Source organism: Tinamus guttatus, unplaced genomic scaffold, assembly GCF_059628265.1.
Source record: "Tinamus guttatus ecotype Peru unplaced genomic scaffold, ASM5962826v1 Tinamus_guttatus_pri_ptg000026l, whole genome shotgun sequence".
Classification (NCBI taxonomy): Eukaryota; Metazoa; Chordata; class Aves; order Tinamiformes; family Tinamidae; genus Tinamus; species Tinamus guttatus.
Genome location: NW_028288560.1, coordinates 747557 through 760620, shown reverse-complemented (window position 1 = coordinate 760620; position 13064 = coordinate 747557). Strand labels below are relative to the sequence as shown.

The following is a 13064-nucleotide window of genomic DNA, read 5'->3' as shown; positions in this document are numbered from 1 at the left end:
ATCAGTCTTTGGAGCTATCTGTTCACCAAAGGCATATCCCTCGGTAGGGTGAAGCTGGAAAATGAGCTTCATGTCTGCTGAAACCCACTGGCCTTGGCCTGGCATCTAAATTGCAACCCAAAGTCCGTTGCAGAGCACACAGGTTCATAGCACCCCGGGGTGTGGGGTCTCTGCTACGGTGCCCACATGCTGGTTTCTCTGGGTCCTGTTCTTTCTTTTCCTATTGCACTTCACTCCTTACCCTCTCAGCCTCGTTTTGCCTGTTTATAAAATATGGCCTGTCCCTTCTCTGCGGCTGGATGCACTGGAAAGACCTAGATACAGAGGCTAATAACACCCTTTCTTTTACTTACCTCCCCGGGGGCCAGAAGAGATAATGTCTGCACAGTGCCTTGGCAAGTGTAAAAGTGCATAGCTTCATTATATATTGATTTATGTGCAGGAAAACTACACAAAACTATAAAAGATGTGATGCAGTTAAAATGGACTGCGGGCAGAAGGAAAGAAACATCTTGAATCTAACCCTAAAACATGGAGCAAGTCGTCTGAATGAGCTAGAGTTAGGTGGGCTTCCCACTCCAAAAGGCACTGATGGGAAAAGGTCCTATATTTGGAAATAGCACAAGGCCCAGGGGGGGCTGTGTCTAGATCACGATTCCCACGTGGAGCCAGAGACGGGAATTAAATTAGAACGGATATTAGAGCTCTGGGCCAGATTCATCTCCCCTCTGCAGCAAAGTAAACCAGGGAACAGCAGCAAATCAACCGGTGTAACAACAGCAGAAGCAAAGGAGGATCAATCCACAGGTAATAAGGCCAGCACTGGTGCCTGCATGGGCGTTCAGCTTGTGCTTTGTCCTAATTACGAGCAGATTAATGGCATGCTAAAATACAATGCAAATTTATGAGCCATTCCCATCTCCCCCTGCCTTGTTCTGCAGCTGGCTCACCACTGCTCTTACTCCTTCACCAGAAGGTCAACGTAGGTTTAAGTGCAATGCTAGAGCGTTAGCTTAGACTCACAGACATGCTCCCTTATTGCACTTAGAGTGCTGCTATTAGAGTGAATGTTAAACTGAATCCCATCCCTGCGTCCTGTCCGGCTGGACAGCACATCCTACAGCGTATCTTAAATATAGGGTAGGATGATCCTGTGTGTCTAGCTAGCAGCTCTTTCATTACAAAAGCCTCAGGTCAGCTTGTGTTGGAAGTCAGCAGAATTGATTGTATGTTTTCATGCAAAAGCAATGTATTAACGGCAGACTGTGGAAGTACTGATCTTGGAATGGGAAAAGAGCCACATGTAACATCAAAACGGCTTTATGATATGTTGATCGTTCAAGAAAATAAGGAAATTAGGAAAAACTCTGCAGTGAAATTACTGTGTGCTAATGCTTGAATAATATTTAGTGGATGTGATGTACTTATAAATGTGCATTGCCTACTGAGGAAAGAATATGAGATGTTGCATAAAGCAGATGATTCGCCACAAGATTTCCTGAGGTCTTTTCTCAGTATTGCCAGTAGTGGACTGTAGGCAAGTTCTTCCATCTCTCTGTGTCTCTATTTCATGACCTGTAAATAGCAATAGAAATAACGTGCTGTTTTTTCTACGTGCCTGTGAAACTTGACCCGTCACCGTTAACAAAATGTTTTGACATTCTCGAGTGGGAGAGGGACGGGTTCAGCTGCACCTTCACTCTGCATCGCTGCTTAGCAGGAAGTGGAAGGTCTCAAGAGCAAGTTCACATGATACTTCCCCTATTTCCTTTATCTTCCCCCTAAGTAACCAAATCTATCCTAGACCTTCTCTTCTGCACTTGGCAAAACTCACAGTCACGTCCTGGTGAAATCCTGTTGCCTGTCTTTCTTCGTCAACTCGTGCAGCTCTTTCCTCCCTAAACATTTATCCTGTGTTTTTACAGGAATGCTGCAGGCTTGCTTTGCTCTCTGTCCTCATGGCAGCAGCCTTTCCTGGGCAACGTTCTCACTGCCTTAAACAAGAATTTGGCCCCAAAAGCTAAGTCAAGGCTCTAGCACTGCCGTGGGGAGTTTGCGCACGCTCTGTGTTAGGATTTAGTGCTTTGGAACTAAATTTTGGATTCATTTACTGCTGCATTTCTCAGCTTTTTCAAACTTTCCTCCAGCAGAGAAGACACTGATTGGGTAGAAGCTGTGAAAATAACTTTTCTCCTAAATATAATCTCTATATTATCCCAGAGGAACTGAGGGTGATGACAGCAGAACAACTTTGCGATGAGGTTTTCTCAGTTCCTCCGCTGTGCTGGGTTGCAAGTGTGAAATCAGGGAGCAGCTGAAGGGCAGGGGAGCCTGCGAGCCTCCCCCTTGGTGGCCACGGGACATCCGCCGGGCTTCGTAGTGCCCAGGACCCCGAGGGAGCCCAGCCACATCATCAACCCAGCACATTGCCTTGGGGGCTGCAGACTTGCTCCAAACACGCTGTTGCTTTAGGTGCCGTGTGAGAAATGTGTGTATGGGGGTGGCATCCGCAGCGCCCTAGATGTGACACCTCAGATCTCACGTCTCTGCTGGCCCCCGGTCCAGCTGGTGGGCTACAAAAAGGCTGTTGTGGCTGGCGTGGCTGCGTCCCTGCTCGCTGCCAACGCGGCAGCTCTGTAAACAGAGCCCTTTGCGGCATATGTTCCATTGCCATTCAGGCAACACTGTGCTAACTGATTAATAACAAGCAGCTTGATAGGATTTGGGGAGGCACTGGAGTAATTAGGAAGATAAGGCCAGGTTTCTTTGTGCGGCACTTTCACGGATGACAAAAGCTTTCCCCCTGAAGAGTTTCACTGATAAATCTTTATATAATAATAATATTAATATTATTAATAATAAAAGCTTTTAGCTAAAATGTAAGTCAAATAATCCCTTGGGGAATAAGAGCAGAGAAAGCCTTGGTGCTGGTGGCCTCTGGCTCTTTGTCACAGGCTAGCTGGGGAATGGAGGAGGAAGCAGAAACGTCAGCGCTGCGCTGCCGGGTGGAGATGATCCGCTGTCGGCGGCGAGGCCTGGGGCTTCATCCAACACCGGGTCCGCGTGGCGTCGGGGCCGGCTCCTTCGGCAGCGCGGATCGCACGCGACCGGGGGGCGGCCCCCACTGCAGCGCGATCGGGAAGCCCGAGGGTTTCCTGTTCACCCTCTCAACGGGCCCGTCGTGGGAAAGCAGGAGTGCGGGTTGGACTCACGCAGAATAGGTGACTGGGTGTCAAAATTAAAAAATAAAAAAGTAAAAGGCTACAAATGTAGCCAAAGTGACAGCTCTTCATTTACTAAAAATATCTTATAACGTTGCTAGAGCTTTTAACATAATCTAATTTATATGGAATATTCCTCACTAATTGAAGCTGTCTCTTTTTTATTAAATAGAAAGGTTACAGAAAAGTCTATTGACGTTTCGAGAGCGATTCCTCTTAGGAGCACATTGGCTGTTATGAATAGCATTTTACATGATGCAAGCCCGTAAATGCCATCAGTGATATGAGGAAACCTGCAGATCTTGGTAATTGTGAATGCAATAGGCAAGGCTTTGGGCTATTGCTTCCTCTTTCTGGAGATCATTGTTGTAAAGCTCAAAGTGTTGTTTAGCCCTCAGTGTTCTCATTTATTTGCACAGCTTTTTCTGAAAGCAGAAGTTTGAAAAATGGAAGTCTTTCGAGAATAATCACTCTCTAAACACTTAATGCTGCTGTGACAGCACTGTCTATCACTCAAGATTTAACTTTGGAAATCCACATAACATGGAGGAAAAAAAAAACCCTTTTCCAATTAGCCGAGACCGGAGGCAGATTAGTTCTTGAATGCAGCGCTGAGAGGTGCCAGGGTGGGTATTAATGGGCGACAGGAGCTGACTTCTGACCACACTTCTGACTGCGTTGGGTGGTGCTGTAAATGGAAACAGCTCTCCCGCCTCGAGACACGGGACTAGCTGTTATTGGGAAGATGCCCCTGGGTATCTCTCGTAGGTCTTAGTGATCTACAAACCTGTCAGGCACAAAATATGTCATCCTCATTCTTCTATATAGATGGAGAAGTTGAGCTGCGGAGAGGTTAATGGATTGCCCAAGGTCACACAGTTCTTTTGGCAGACCTGAGAGCAGCCCCCATGACTTTCATCTCTAGTTTTATGGACACACACACACATTCGAGCGCTAACTGCAAAATCTGTTGAACAAACTTTGTCCCTTTTGGAACCTGATTGGTACCTACTTTCTTGATCACTGGTGTTGCAACACTGCCAGTCTTGAAAAGCTTTTATAATGCAATTCTCTTCATTCTTAAAGGAGAGGGATTTTTCCCCCGTCACCGAGACCTTGATGTTTAGATCCACGATGGAGCAAGGCTGGTAGCAATTCTTGCATCAATAGTTTAACTTTGCTTCTTTTTTCTTCTTTTTCAGTTCTGTAGTACAGATTTCAATCACCTGAGCTGCTGTTATGTGTCATATGATCCTGACATTAAAGGATGCAGAATAAAGAAATAATCAGGAGCGTGCTATCAGGAAATTTCACAGCCCTGGATGGCAGCAGATGAAGCAGGAGCAACGTGTTCGTTTTTAGATCTGTGCTGCACTTCCTCCTCTTGCTGTTGCCCAGCTCCTTCTCTCTGTTTCTTTTCCATTTGTTGCGTCAACAGATATAATTTCATCAATTCCATCACACTTTTTGAAGTCGTCTCCCTTCCTTTTAGTCTGAGGTCACCCTGTGGTTGTTTTCCCTCTGAACCTTTTGATCCTGCTCAACTCCTCTGCTGCTATCTGCTTGCCCCATAACGTGACTTCTTCCTTGTTCCCTCAGCTGCTTCTGAGGCTCTTTCTCCCACCCTCTTGGTATCTTTGTAGCCCTCATTTTAAGTCTTTCCCTCCTCTTACCTTCTACTCTACTGCTTTGTGGTGCCTCTCTCTCGAGGCCCCTTTTGCTGCTCCCCACCTGCCTCCTCTAAAACCCCTTTCTTTATCTCACTTCATTTTTCCTCCTTCCACAGAACTAGACATTTTTGCCTGCAGATTCCCAATCCCAGTGCAATTTCTTTGTCAGATTTACAAAAAAAAAAAAAAAATCTGGGAAGGGAAGGTTTTTCCTCAGTTGTAGTTTGCATTCCTTATATTAGGTATTATTAAGGTATTTATTTCCTAAAAGCAGTATAAAAAATGAGAATTGGGTAGACAGAGAGAGACTTAATAATTATATTGTGCCCACTGAAAGCCTCCAACGTGAGCAAAACATTCTATTAGGCAACAAAGAGTCCACATGAGTAAGGAGCCCGAAAGCTGTGAGCAGCATTTGTATTTTATAAGACATGGGATAATAAGGCATATCGGTTCGATAAAACCTTCCGAATAATTCAGCCTGAGGCAGCCTGGAAATTCACCTAAATGGCTAAAGTTTGACAAAGTTGCAAGCAATGAAAAGACTGTCATGTAGGAGAAAAAGCTGAGCAACCTTATCCAGAGGCTTTGCTCCCACCAATATGTATTTAGATTTTATTTAGACACACAGTTTTATTTCGGAAGAAGTAGATCTAAAGATTACAGCACATTAAATAGCCCAAATAGGTTCATCTGATCATAAGAAAACAGAAGATGGATTGTAGGAGAGGCGCAGGTTCTAGGCCAGGCAGAGCACGGTACGGGCAGGGTGAATGCCGTTGGGCAGTGCCATCCAAACCCCTCAAAGGTGCCATATTCTGGGACCCCTCTCAATGAACAGGCAGATATTGCTCGATCCCATCCAGATCTGCTTCTGCTTGTGTTTCCTATTGCTGTTTCCTGTTCTGGGATGTCTTAAGGATTTTTTTCTTAAGTGTTTTGTGGCAGAGGGACAAGAAGAACGAGCCAAGGGCTGACGGACGGACCAGGCTGTGGGAACTCCCTTGTTCAGACTCATCTCTCGCTGCCTCTCGGGCTAATCACCTGCCTTCCCATTCCTCAGCTGCTTCAGTTTTGTAAGACAGAGCTGGCAGTGCTGATGAACCTCCTGCACACGGTATCGCCCGAGGCCTCCCCCCATTAGGTAGGATGATCCCGTGGCTTTGGCTTCTCCTGCTGATTTTGCTAGGAAAGGCAGTTAGTTCCATTTTGCACCTCTGCTTGCTTCCAAGAAGCTTTCACACTGCTGAGCAGAGTGAGATGAGTCTGCAGGCCCTCTGCCTTCTGTGCTGCTTTTATTGGGACTACTACATTAGAGCGCAGTTGAGCGATCCCTACAAAACAGAGCACAACTGAAATGGTTCCAGGGAGAAGAAACGTGACACAGAAGATGAGCAGTAAAGCAAAGTGTTGAACCAACATTACTTACATCTCAGTCTAACGTTGTAGCTACTGGGCCAGTTTCCAGAGCTCTCTGAAACCTGTTGGTTTTAGGAATACAGCAAGAAGGATTGGATTTAAAGCTGATTACCAGTGTGGGAGAATACAAGCCAGTAGAGCACTGATATTTTGGAAGTGGGAAGGGAAGGTTGGCTTAATTTATAAAGAATTTTGTACCAATGAAAGACAAGAGCTTTGCAGCTTCGATATAGATAGTGTAAATGTTGCAAGTCCTGCTTGTAGAAAGCTGAGGAGATGATCGCGTACAGACCAAGACCAGTTTGGTCTGTGTGCTCTACTTTTAATTTTCTGTAGGCAATGTCAGCAAGGGTACCAAATCAAAGAGCATTTTTGGATGTGAATTTATTTGCTGCAGACTGACCTTCAGTTTAAGAGTTACCCAGAACTGCCATGGGAATTATACAAACGCAGTAACTTCCAGTTCTCCCAAGGTTTGCAGGTTGGTCTAGTGAGTGAGCAGAGACAGTCAAGCGTCTTAACTAATCTCTGAGGTAGAAGCAACCCATTTCCATGGTGCTTATTTTACATATATAGCAATATTTATATTGGCTTTGAGTTTTGCTGTTTCTCACACCATTCTTTCATCAACGTGCTTCCTTCCTTCTTTTTGCTTCAAGGAACCATCTGAGATTCAACTGGAAAAGTAGCTTCCAGCCAGCATACAGGCCTGGGTATTGTACATTAGGTCGAGGAACGGACTCCTCTGCAGCGTCAGGGATGCACCCAAAACTAACCAAATACTCCTCCTGTCTTGCCAAAAAGAGTAAGAGAAGCACACGGTAGGAAAAAAGAGAAACTCTAACAAATCCTAAAGAGAAGAAGCACATTCCACAGCCGGGTCAGGACATGAGCCCTTGTACAATGCGGATCTTCTTAACCACTGAGCATTTTGTAGAAGATACTAAGCATATCAAAACTGGCAGCTGATTGCAAATACTAAACTTCTTTTACACGAGAAAGCTGCTTTCTAAAACTACAGACTTCAGGTCATTACTGCATAGTCCTAGTTAGAGCTGGTAACTGTAGAGGTTTAGGTTTAGACATAACTATTCCTGCTGTGGGCGTGGGCAGCACATTCCATGTCTTCTCAAGGTCTCTTCCAGGCTTATTTTCCAAGACTCTGCTGCCAGTGACTTTACACTGGGATCTTTCTTCCCTGAGTTCCAACAACAGTGAGGCAGGCAGAATAGTATTTGCATTTCCCAGGGGTATAACATGAGGCTAAGTGCAAGGTCATCAGGGCTCACATTCAGAAAATGATAAATCTTTGAATTTCATCAGATTGACTTCAAAAATGACAAATCCTACTTCTCTGTTTTTGCCTTCTGGATTCCAAACATGTGGAGTTCACTTGGTTGCACAGCAATCCTGAGGGCTAAACATTTCCTCTTTTTGCTTGTGGAATCGCCAAAAAGTAGTTCAGATATAGCAAAAATTGCCATCATTGTTTGTGCATAAAGCAAATCTGTTGAGATCTGTGTTAGTGAAGAGACAGAAGTGGTTGCCCCTCACTGCCGCCAAGGGCCGGTGAAAGGTTTGGCACAGCAGGCGCTGTCGGGCAGTGAAGGGAAAGCTCTGAATCCCGGGGGTCTGCGTGAGGGCAGGGATGCTCCGAGCACCCTCCTCGACAGGTCACACTTCTATCAGTCTTTCTCAGGCCGGTGTTCCCCTGGTTTGGGAAACCAAAACCAAAGGAGGTTGAATCTCCGATGCTGAAGAATGGGAGCTATCACCAGAGTAATATGTCAGTAGCCCCTAATAACGCCAGGAGGGATGGTCCAAAACAGGGATGCGAGGGTGGCACTTTAGGTGAGATCTTTATTGCATTTTTCTTCTGTTCTTATGCATTTTCTTAGGATTTCTGAATTACACTGCTGTTGCACCTTGCGAAGGAACGGACTCAGTCTGGGATGCAGAGTGAGACAACTTTATTCTCAAACCAACTCCTTTTATACTCTTTTAACACAAGTGTTGCAAAGATTACAATCAATCAGCATCTTGCCAGCCGTGCAGTTGTGGTTATCTTCTTTTCCTTGCTTTGTTCCTCATCTGCTGACAAGACATTCCACATGCTGTTGTTGTCCTCCTCCTTTTCCTGCTTTGCTCCTTGCTGATAAGACATTCGTCCTTGTGGTCAATCGTCCACTACCAAGGCATTCAGCACTTCCGTCTCCAAAGCAGGCCTCCACATCTCCCCCTTCTTTATTTGTTTGTGGTGTTGCCATAGCTGTTTTTAGCTGAACAGCCATAACTTGGTTAAAGGATCAATCAATCAAGCACTGAACACATAATAAGAAACAAGGCAGATACACTAACAATAAACAAAATACAGTTAGTACAACATACAGGTAGTACAAATGAACAAAATACAGTTAATACAATAATTAGAAACTTTGCGTTAACATAGCTAAGCAAAAGATTGTTTAGTTTGTTGCATTTACTCCCATGGTTTGATTCCAACAACCATACCAGTGTCCTTTTCCCAAGGTCTCTCCACCAACACTCTCGAGTCTGTCCTTGGGATCCCCCGATCTCCCCCTTCTTTATTTATGAAGAATGCCTGTTTCAAGGCACGGTCTATTAAGCACTGAATTGTTTTTAACAAACATGGGATACAAATTAAAAGGCAAAGAAAGATTATCAAGCACATCAAACCTATTTGCAATGATCCCTTAATCCACGTAGCTAATCCTAAATTCCCCAAAAGATTCCCCAAAATATTGAAACCATCGTCTTGATGTAACTTCTGCACTCCTTTTTGTAAATTTTCAATGCTTTTATGGATGGATTCCGAATGGTCAGATAAATTCATGCAACAGAGTCCATCAAAATCCTGACACCCATGGCCTTGTGCTAATAACAAAAAGTCTATAGCAGCTCTATTTTGAAGTGAAGCATGCCTAACAGAATTAACATCTAGCAATAGCCCACTCAGTGCCAGGGAAGTAGCATTAGTCTGTTTTGCCAGCCAGCAACCAAGCCTATTTAAGGTTACTAACGCTTTCGCTGATGCTACCCCGGGTGTAAATATAGATGCTGATACGATTTCTGCAGTGTTCCAAAATGTTACTTGGTCATCACACTCAGATTGAAAAGCGTGTATGGCGCGCTTGGGGCGTTTTCTATGGTTATTAATCATTGAAATGTTGGGTGTTAATAGAGTCAGCCTTCCAATGCTGCATGGTCCTCCGCATGCGCGAGAGGGGATACCAGGCCAGGCACGATCTCCGCAAATTAGAAATAGGCCCTTTGGTAATTTGAGTGGGTATCTACCAGATAAGGTTAATTTTGCAGCAGTATAGTTGCACCATGCAGTGGCATTTCTATACTCCGGTAGGGTAGCATTCAGCCATTGTATTTTATGTGGCTCCGGATCCTTTGGATCTCGTCTTTTGTATCCTGGGAGAGGAGGGGATACTTCTTTCCAGTTAGCCCATCCATCTGTATAGTTCAGATACACACAATAATCCATTTTTACTGATCCTAACAAATCTAACTCTTGTGGCTCTATATTCATTTTTGGAAACCATGGGACCCAATTATTCCACTTATCAACTATGTCAGTTGGTTTATCATTTATATATGGACGCCTTTCGAGGGGAACCTGCCAATCATCAACAGGTTGTCCTACCAGACAGGTTACAAAAGGATTTCCTGGACTAGATAATGACAAACATAACGTGTCCTGTCCCGTTTGATTGGCCAGAGTTACCCATATGTTAGTTTTAGGCTGGGGTGGCATCCACTGCGGTGTGGGTGATGTCACGGTGCAGATGATGATGATGACTGTGATAAGAAAGGCTTGATCCATCGAGCAGGTACCCATCTTGGCCCTGTGCCTGTAGAAACACAAGCATATCCTCTACCCCAGGTTATTAAAGGAAAAGGCCCTTCCCACTGATTCGTCTGTGGGTTTTTGGCTACAACCTGGGCTTTTTCCTGAACTTTGTGTTGTCTGTGTGAATCAAAATGTCGGTATATAGGGGGTCCCTCTTCTGTCCAGTAATTTAAAAAATTCAACACATAGCAAGCTTTTGCTATGCGTTCCTGTGGGGATAACCCTACGCTCCCCTTTTTTTGTTTTTGTAGCATATTCTTAAGGGTGCCATGTGTACGCTCAATAATCGCTTGGCCTGTGGGTGAATGGGGGATACCTGTGATGTGTTGGATTCCCCATTGTTGAAAGAATATTTGCGTTTTTTGTGCTATATAAGCTGGACCATTGTCAGTTTTTATAGTTTTTGGCACTCCTAACATTGCAAAGGCCATCATAAAGTGTCGACATACATCTTTGGCCTTCTCACCTGTATGTACAGAAGCATAGATACAGGATGAGAAGGTATCAACAGAAACATGCACATATTTAAATCTGCCAAATTCAGGGATATGAGTTACATCTGATTGCCAAATTTCAAGCGCAGAAAGACCACGAGGGTTTACTCCAATGGATGGTACTGGTAAAATGCGTTGGCAGTCTGGGCATGACTGTATGATTTGTCTAGCTTGTTCCTGAGTCAATTGGAACGACCTCCGTAACGCTTTTGCATTTTGGTGATAAAAATCATGCGACAAGCGTGCTTGTGCAAAGCGATCTGGTAGAACTACAGCTCCTGCAAGGCTGTCTGCTTGAGCATTACCTTCGCTAATAGGTCCAGGCAGTGAGGTGTGCGAGCGTACATGTTGGATAAAGTACGGATAAATCCTTCTGTTTAATAGCCATCTGAGCTTCCAGAGAAGCGCAAAGAGGGTCTCGTTTGAAACCTCTTTTAAAAAGGAGTGTTCTAATCTAGAGACTAACCCTGCGACATAGGCAGAGTCTGTTATAATGTTAACTGCAGAGGGCCATCGCGTAAAGACGCGGACGACCGCTGATAATTCCACTATTTGTGGTGAGCCTGTGACAACATGTACGTCGCTCTCCCAATGCCCTTCATCATTTTTCCAGACTACAACTGCACGCCCTGTCCTACCTGAGCCGTCAGTAAATACTGTAAGAGCATCAGGTATTGGCGTAAGGCTCAAATGGGAAACCGGTAATAAAGAAAGAGAGTTAAAAGACTGTATGATTTTATGTCCTGGAAAGTGGATACTTATTTGTCCTGGATAATCTGCCAAGGCACACTGAAAAACAAAAGACTGGTGAGTCAAAAAGGTTAATTGTTTTGAACTGAGCGGTAAATAAATAATATCAGGCTCTGTGCCATCTAGAAACATCAAACGCTCTCTTCCTTTTTGAATAACCATCGCAATCATATCAATAGCAGTGGTGACAGTTTTGCCAAAATTATGAGGTAGAAACACCCATTCTAAGATTATTAACGGACATGCATCCTGTGGTATCCATTGTGCTAACAGGCCATAAGGTTGGAAGCTAGAATAAAAAACAAAAAGACTGATAGGATAGTTCTGCTTTCGTCTGTGAACAGTCTGAGTGGTTAATTTGTTCACAACTTTGTCAAGTGCAGCTTGCGCAGGAGGGGAAAGCTTCCTTGGGGATGTCAAACTTGTGTCTCCTTCTAAAAGCTTAAATAGAGGATGTAATTCCTCCGTGGAAATCCCTAGGGAGGGGCGGATCCAGTTAATAGTTCCCAAAAGTTTTTGAAGACCATTTAAAGTTTTTATGTCTGTTTTTAGAGTCAATAATTGTGGTCGAATTTGATGATCAGAAATTCTCCATCCTAAATATCGCCAAGGCGGAGTTTCCTGTACTTTATCTTCTGCAATTTTTAATCCTGCAGCCGATGCTGCTCGCGTAATCTGACGCAGAGCCTCTTGTGCTGTTTCCTTTTGCTCTGCAGCAATCAATATGTCATCCATATAGTGATAGATGAGGACGTTGTTGAAATACTTCCGTACTGGACTTAAGACTGCTGCCACAAATTGTTGACATAATGTAGGACTATTTTTCATGCCTTGTGGCAAAACTTTCCAATGATATCTGTTATGGGGTTCCATAGCATTGATGGAAGGTACAGAAAATGCAAACCGAGGTGCATCCTGTGGTGCAAGTGGAATGGTAAAGAAACAGTCTTTCAAATCAATTATGATCAAAGTCCATGTTTGAGGTAACATCGCTGGAGAAGGGAGTCCAGGCTGTAAGGCTCCCATATCTTCAATGACCTCATTGATTTTTCTAAGGTCATGTAAAAATCTCCAGGAATTATTTTTCTTTTGAATTACAAAAACTGGTGTATTCCAGGGGCTTGTAGTAGGAACTATATGTCCAGCTTGCAATTGTTCCTCTACTAACTTGTGTAACTGCAGCAGTTTATTTCGTGGAAGGGGCCACTGATCCACCCATACCGGCTTGTCTGTTTTCCAGATCAAGGGTTGGACCTGCTGCTGGATAGTAGCCCCTAAGAAAAATCCGTACTTAACTGCATGCCCCATTGACTCAAACAGTCTCTCCCCCACAGGGTAACGGATCCAGGCAATATAAATGGTCTAATGGTTGCGGTTCTCCCTTCCGGACCAATAATATTTATCAAGCTTTCGCTTTGCATTGGGGTACTCTGCCCACCAATTCCCGAAAGCAATGTATGCGCATTCACTAGGGGTAAACTGTTTGGCCATTGCGAGGCAGCGATGACTGTAACGTCCGCTCCGCTATCTAAAATTCCTTGTGCATTAAACTTTATCACTCCTGATTGTAGTGTACAGGATATCTGTGGGCGATTCATAGTTATCTGTTGAGTCCAGAAAATCTCTGGTT

At 44.3% G+C, this 13064-nt stretch overlaps 1 protein-coding gene across 1 annotated transcript in view; it reads right to left on the bottom strand.

Moving 5' to 3' along the window:
* Positions 1 to 9824, bottom strand: part of LOC148596187 (syncytin-2-like) — a 97262-nt gene extending 87438 nt beyond the window's left edge. The window contains exon 1 of the mRNA XM_088526706.1: positions 9080 to 9824. Coding sequence (XP_088382832.1) covers positions 9080 to 9824 — 745 coding nt within the window. The remainder of the gene's footprint in view (positions 1 to 9079) is intronic.
* Positions 9825 to 13064: the final 3240 nt, after the last annotated feature.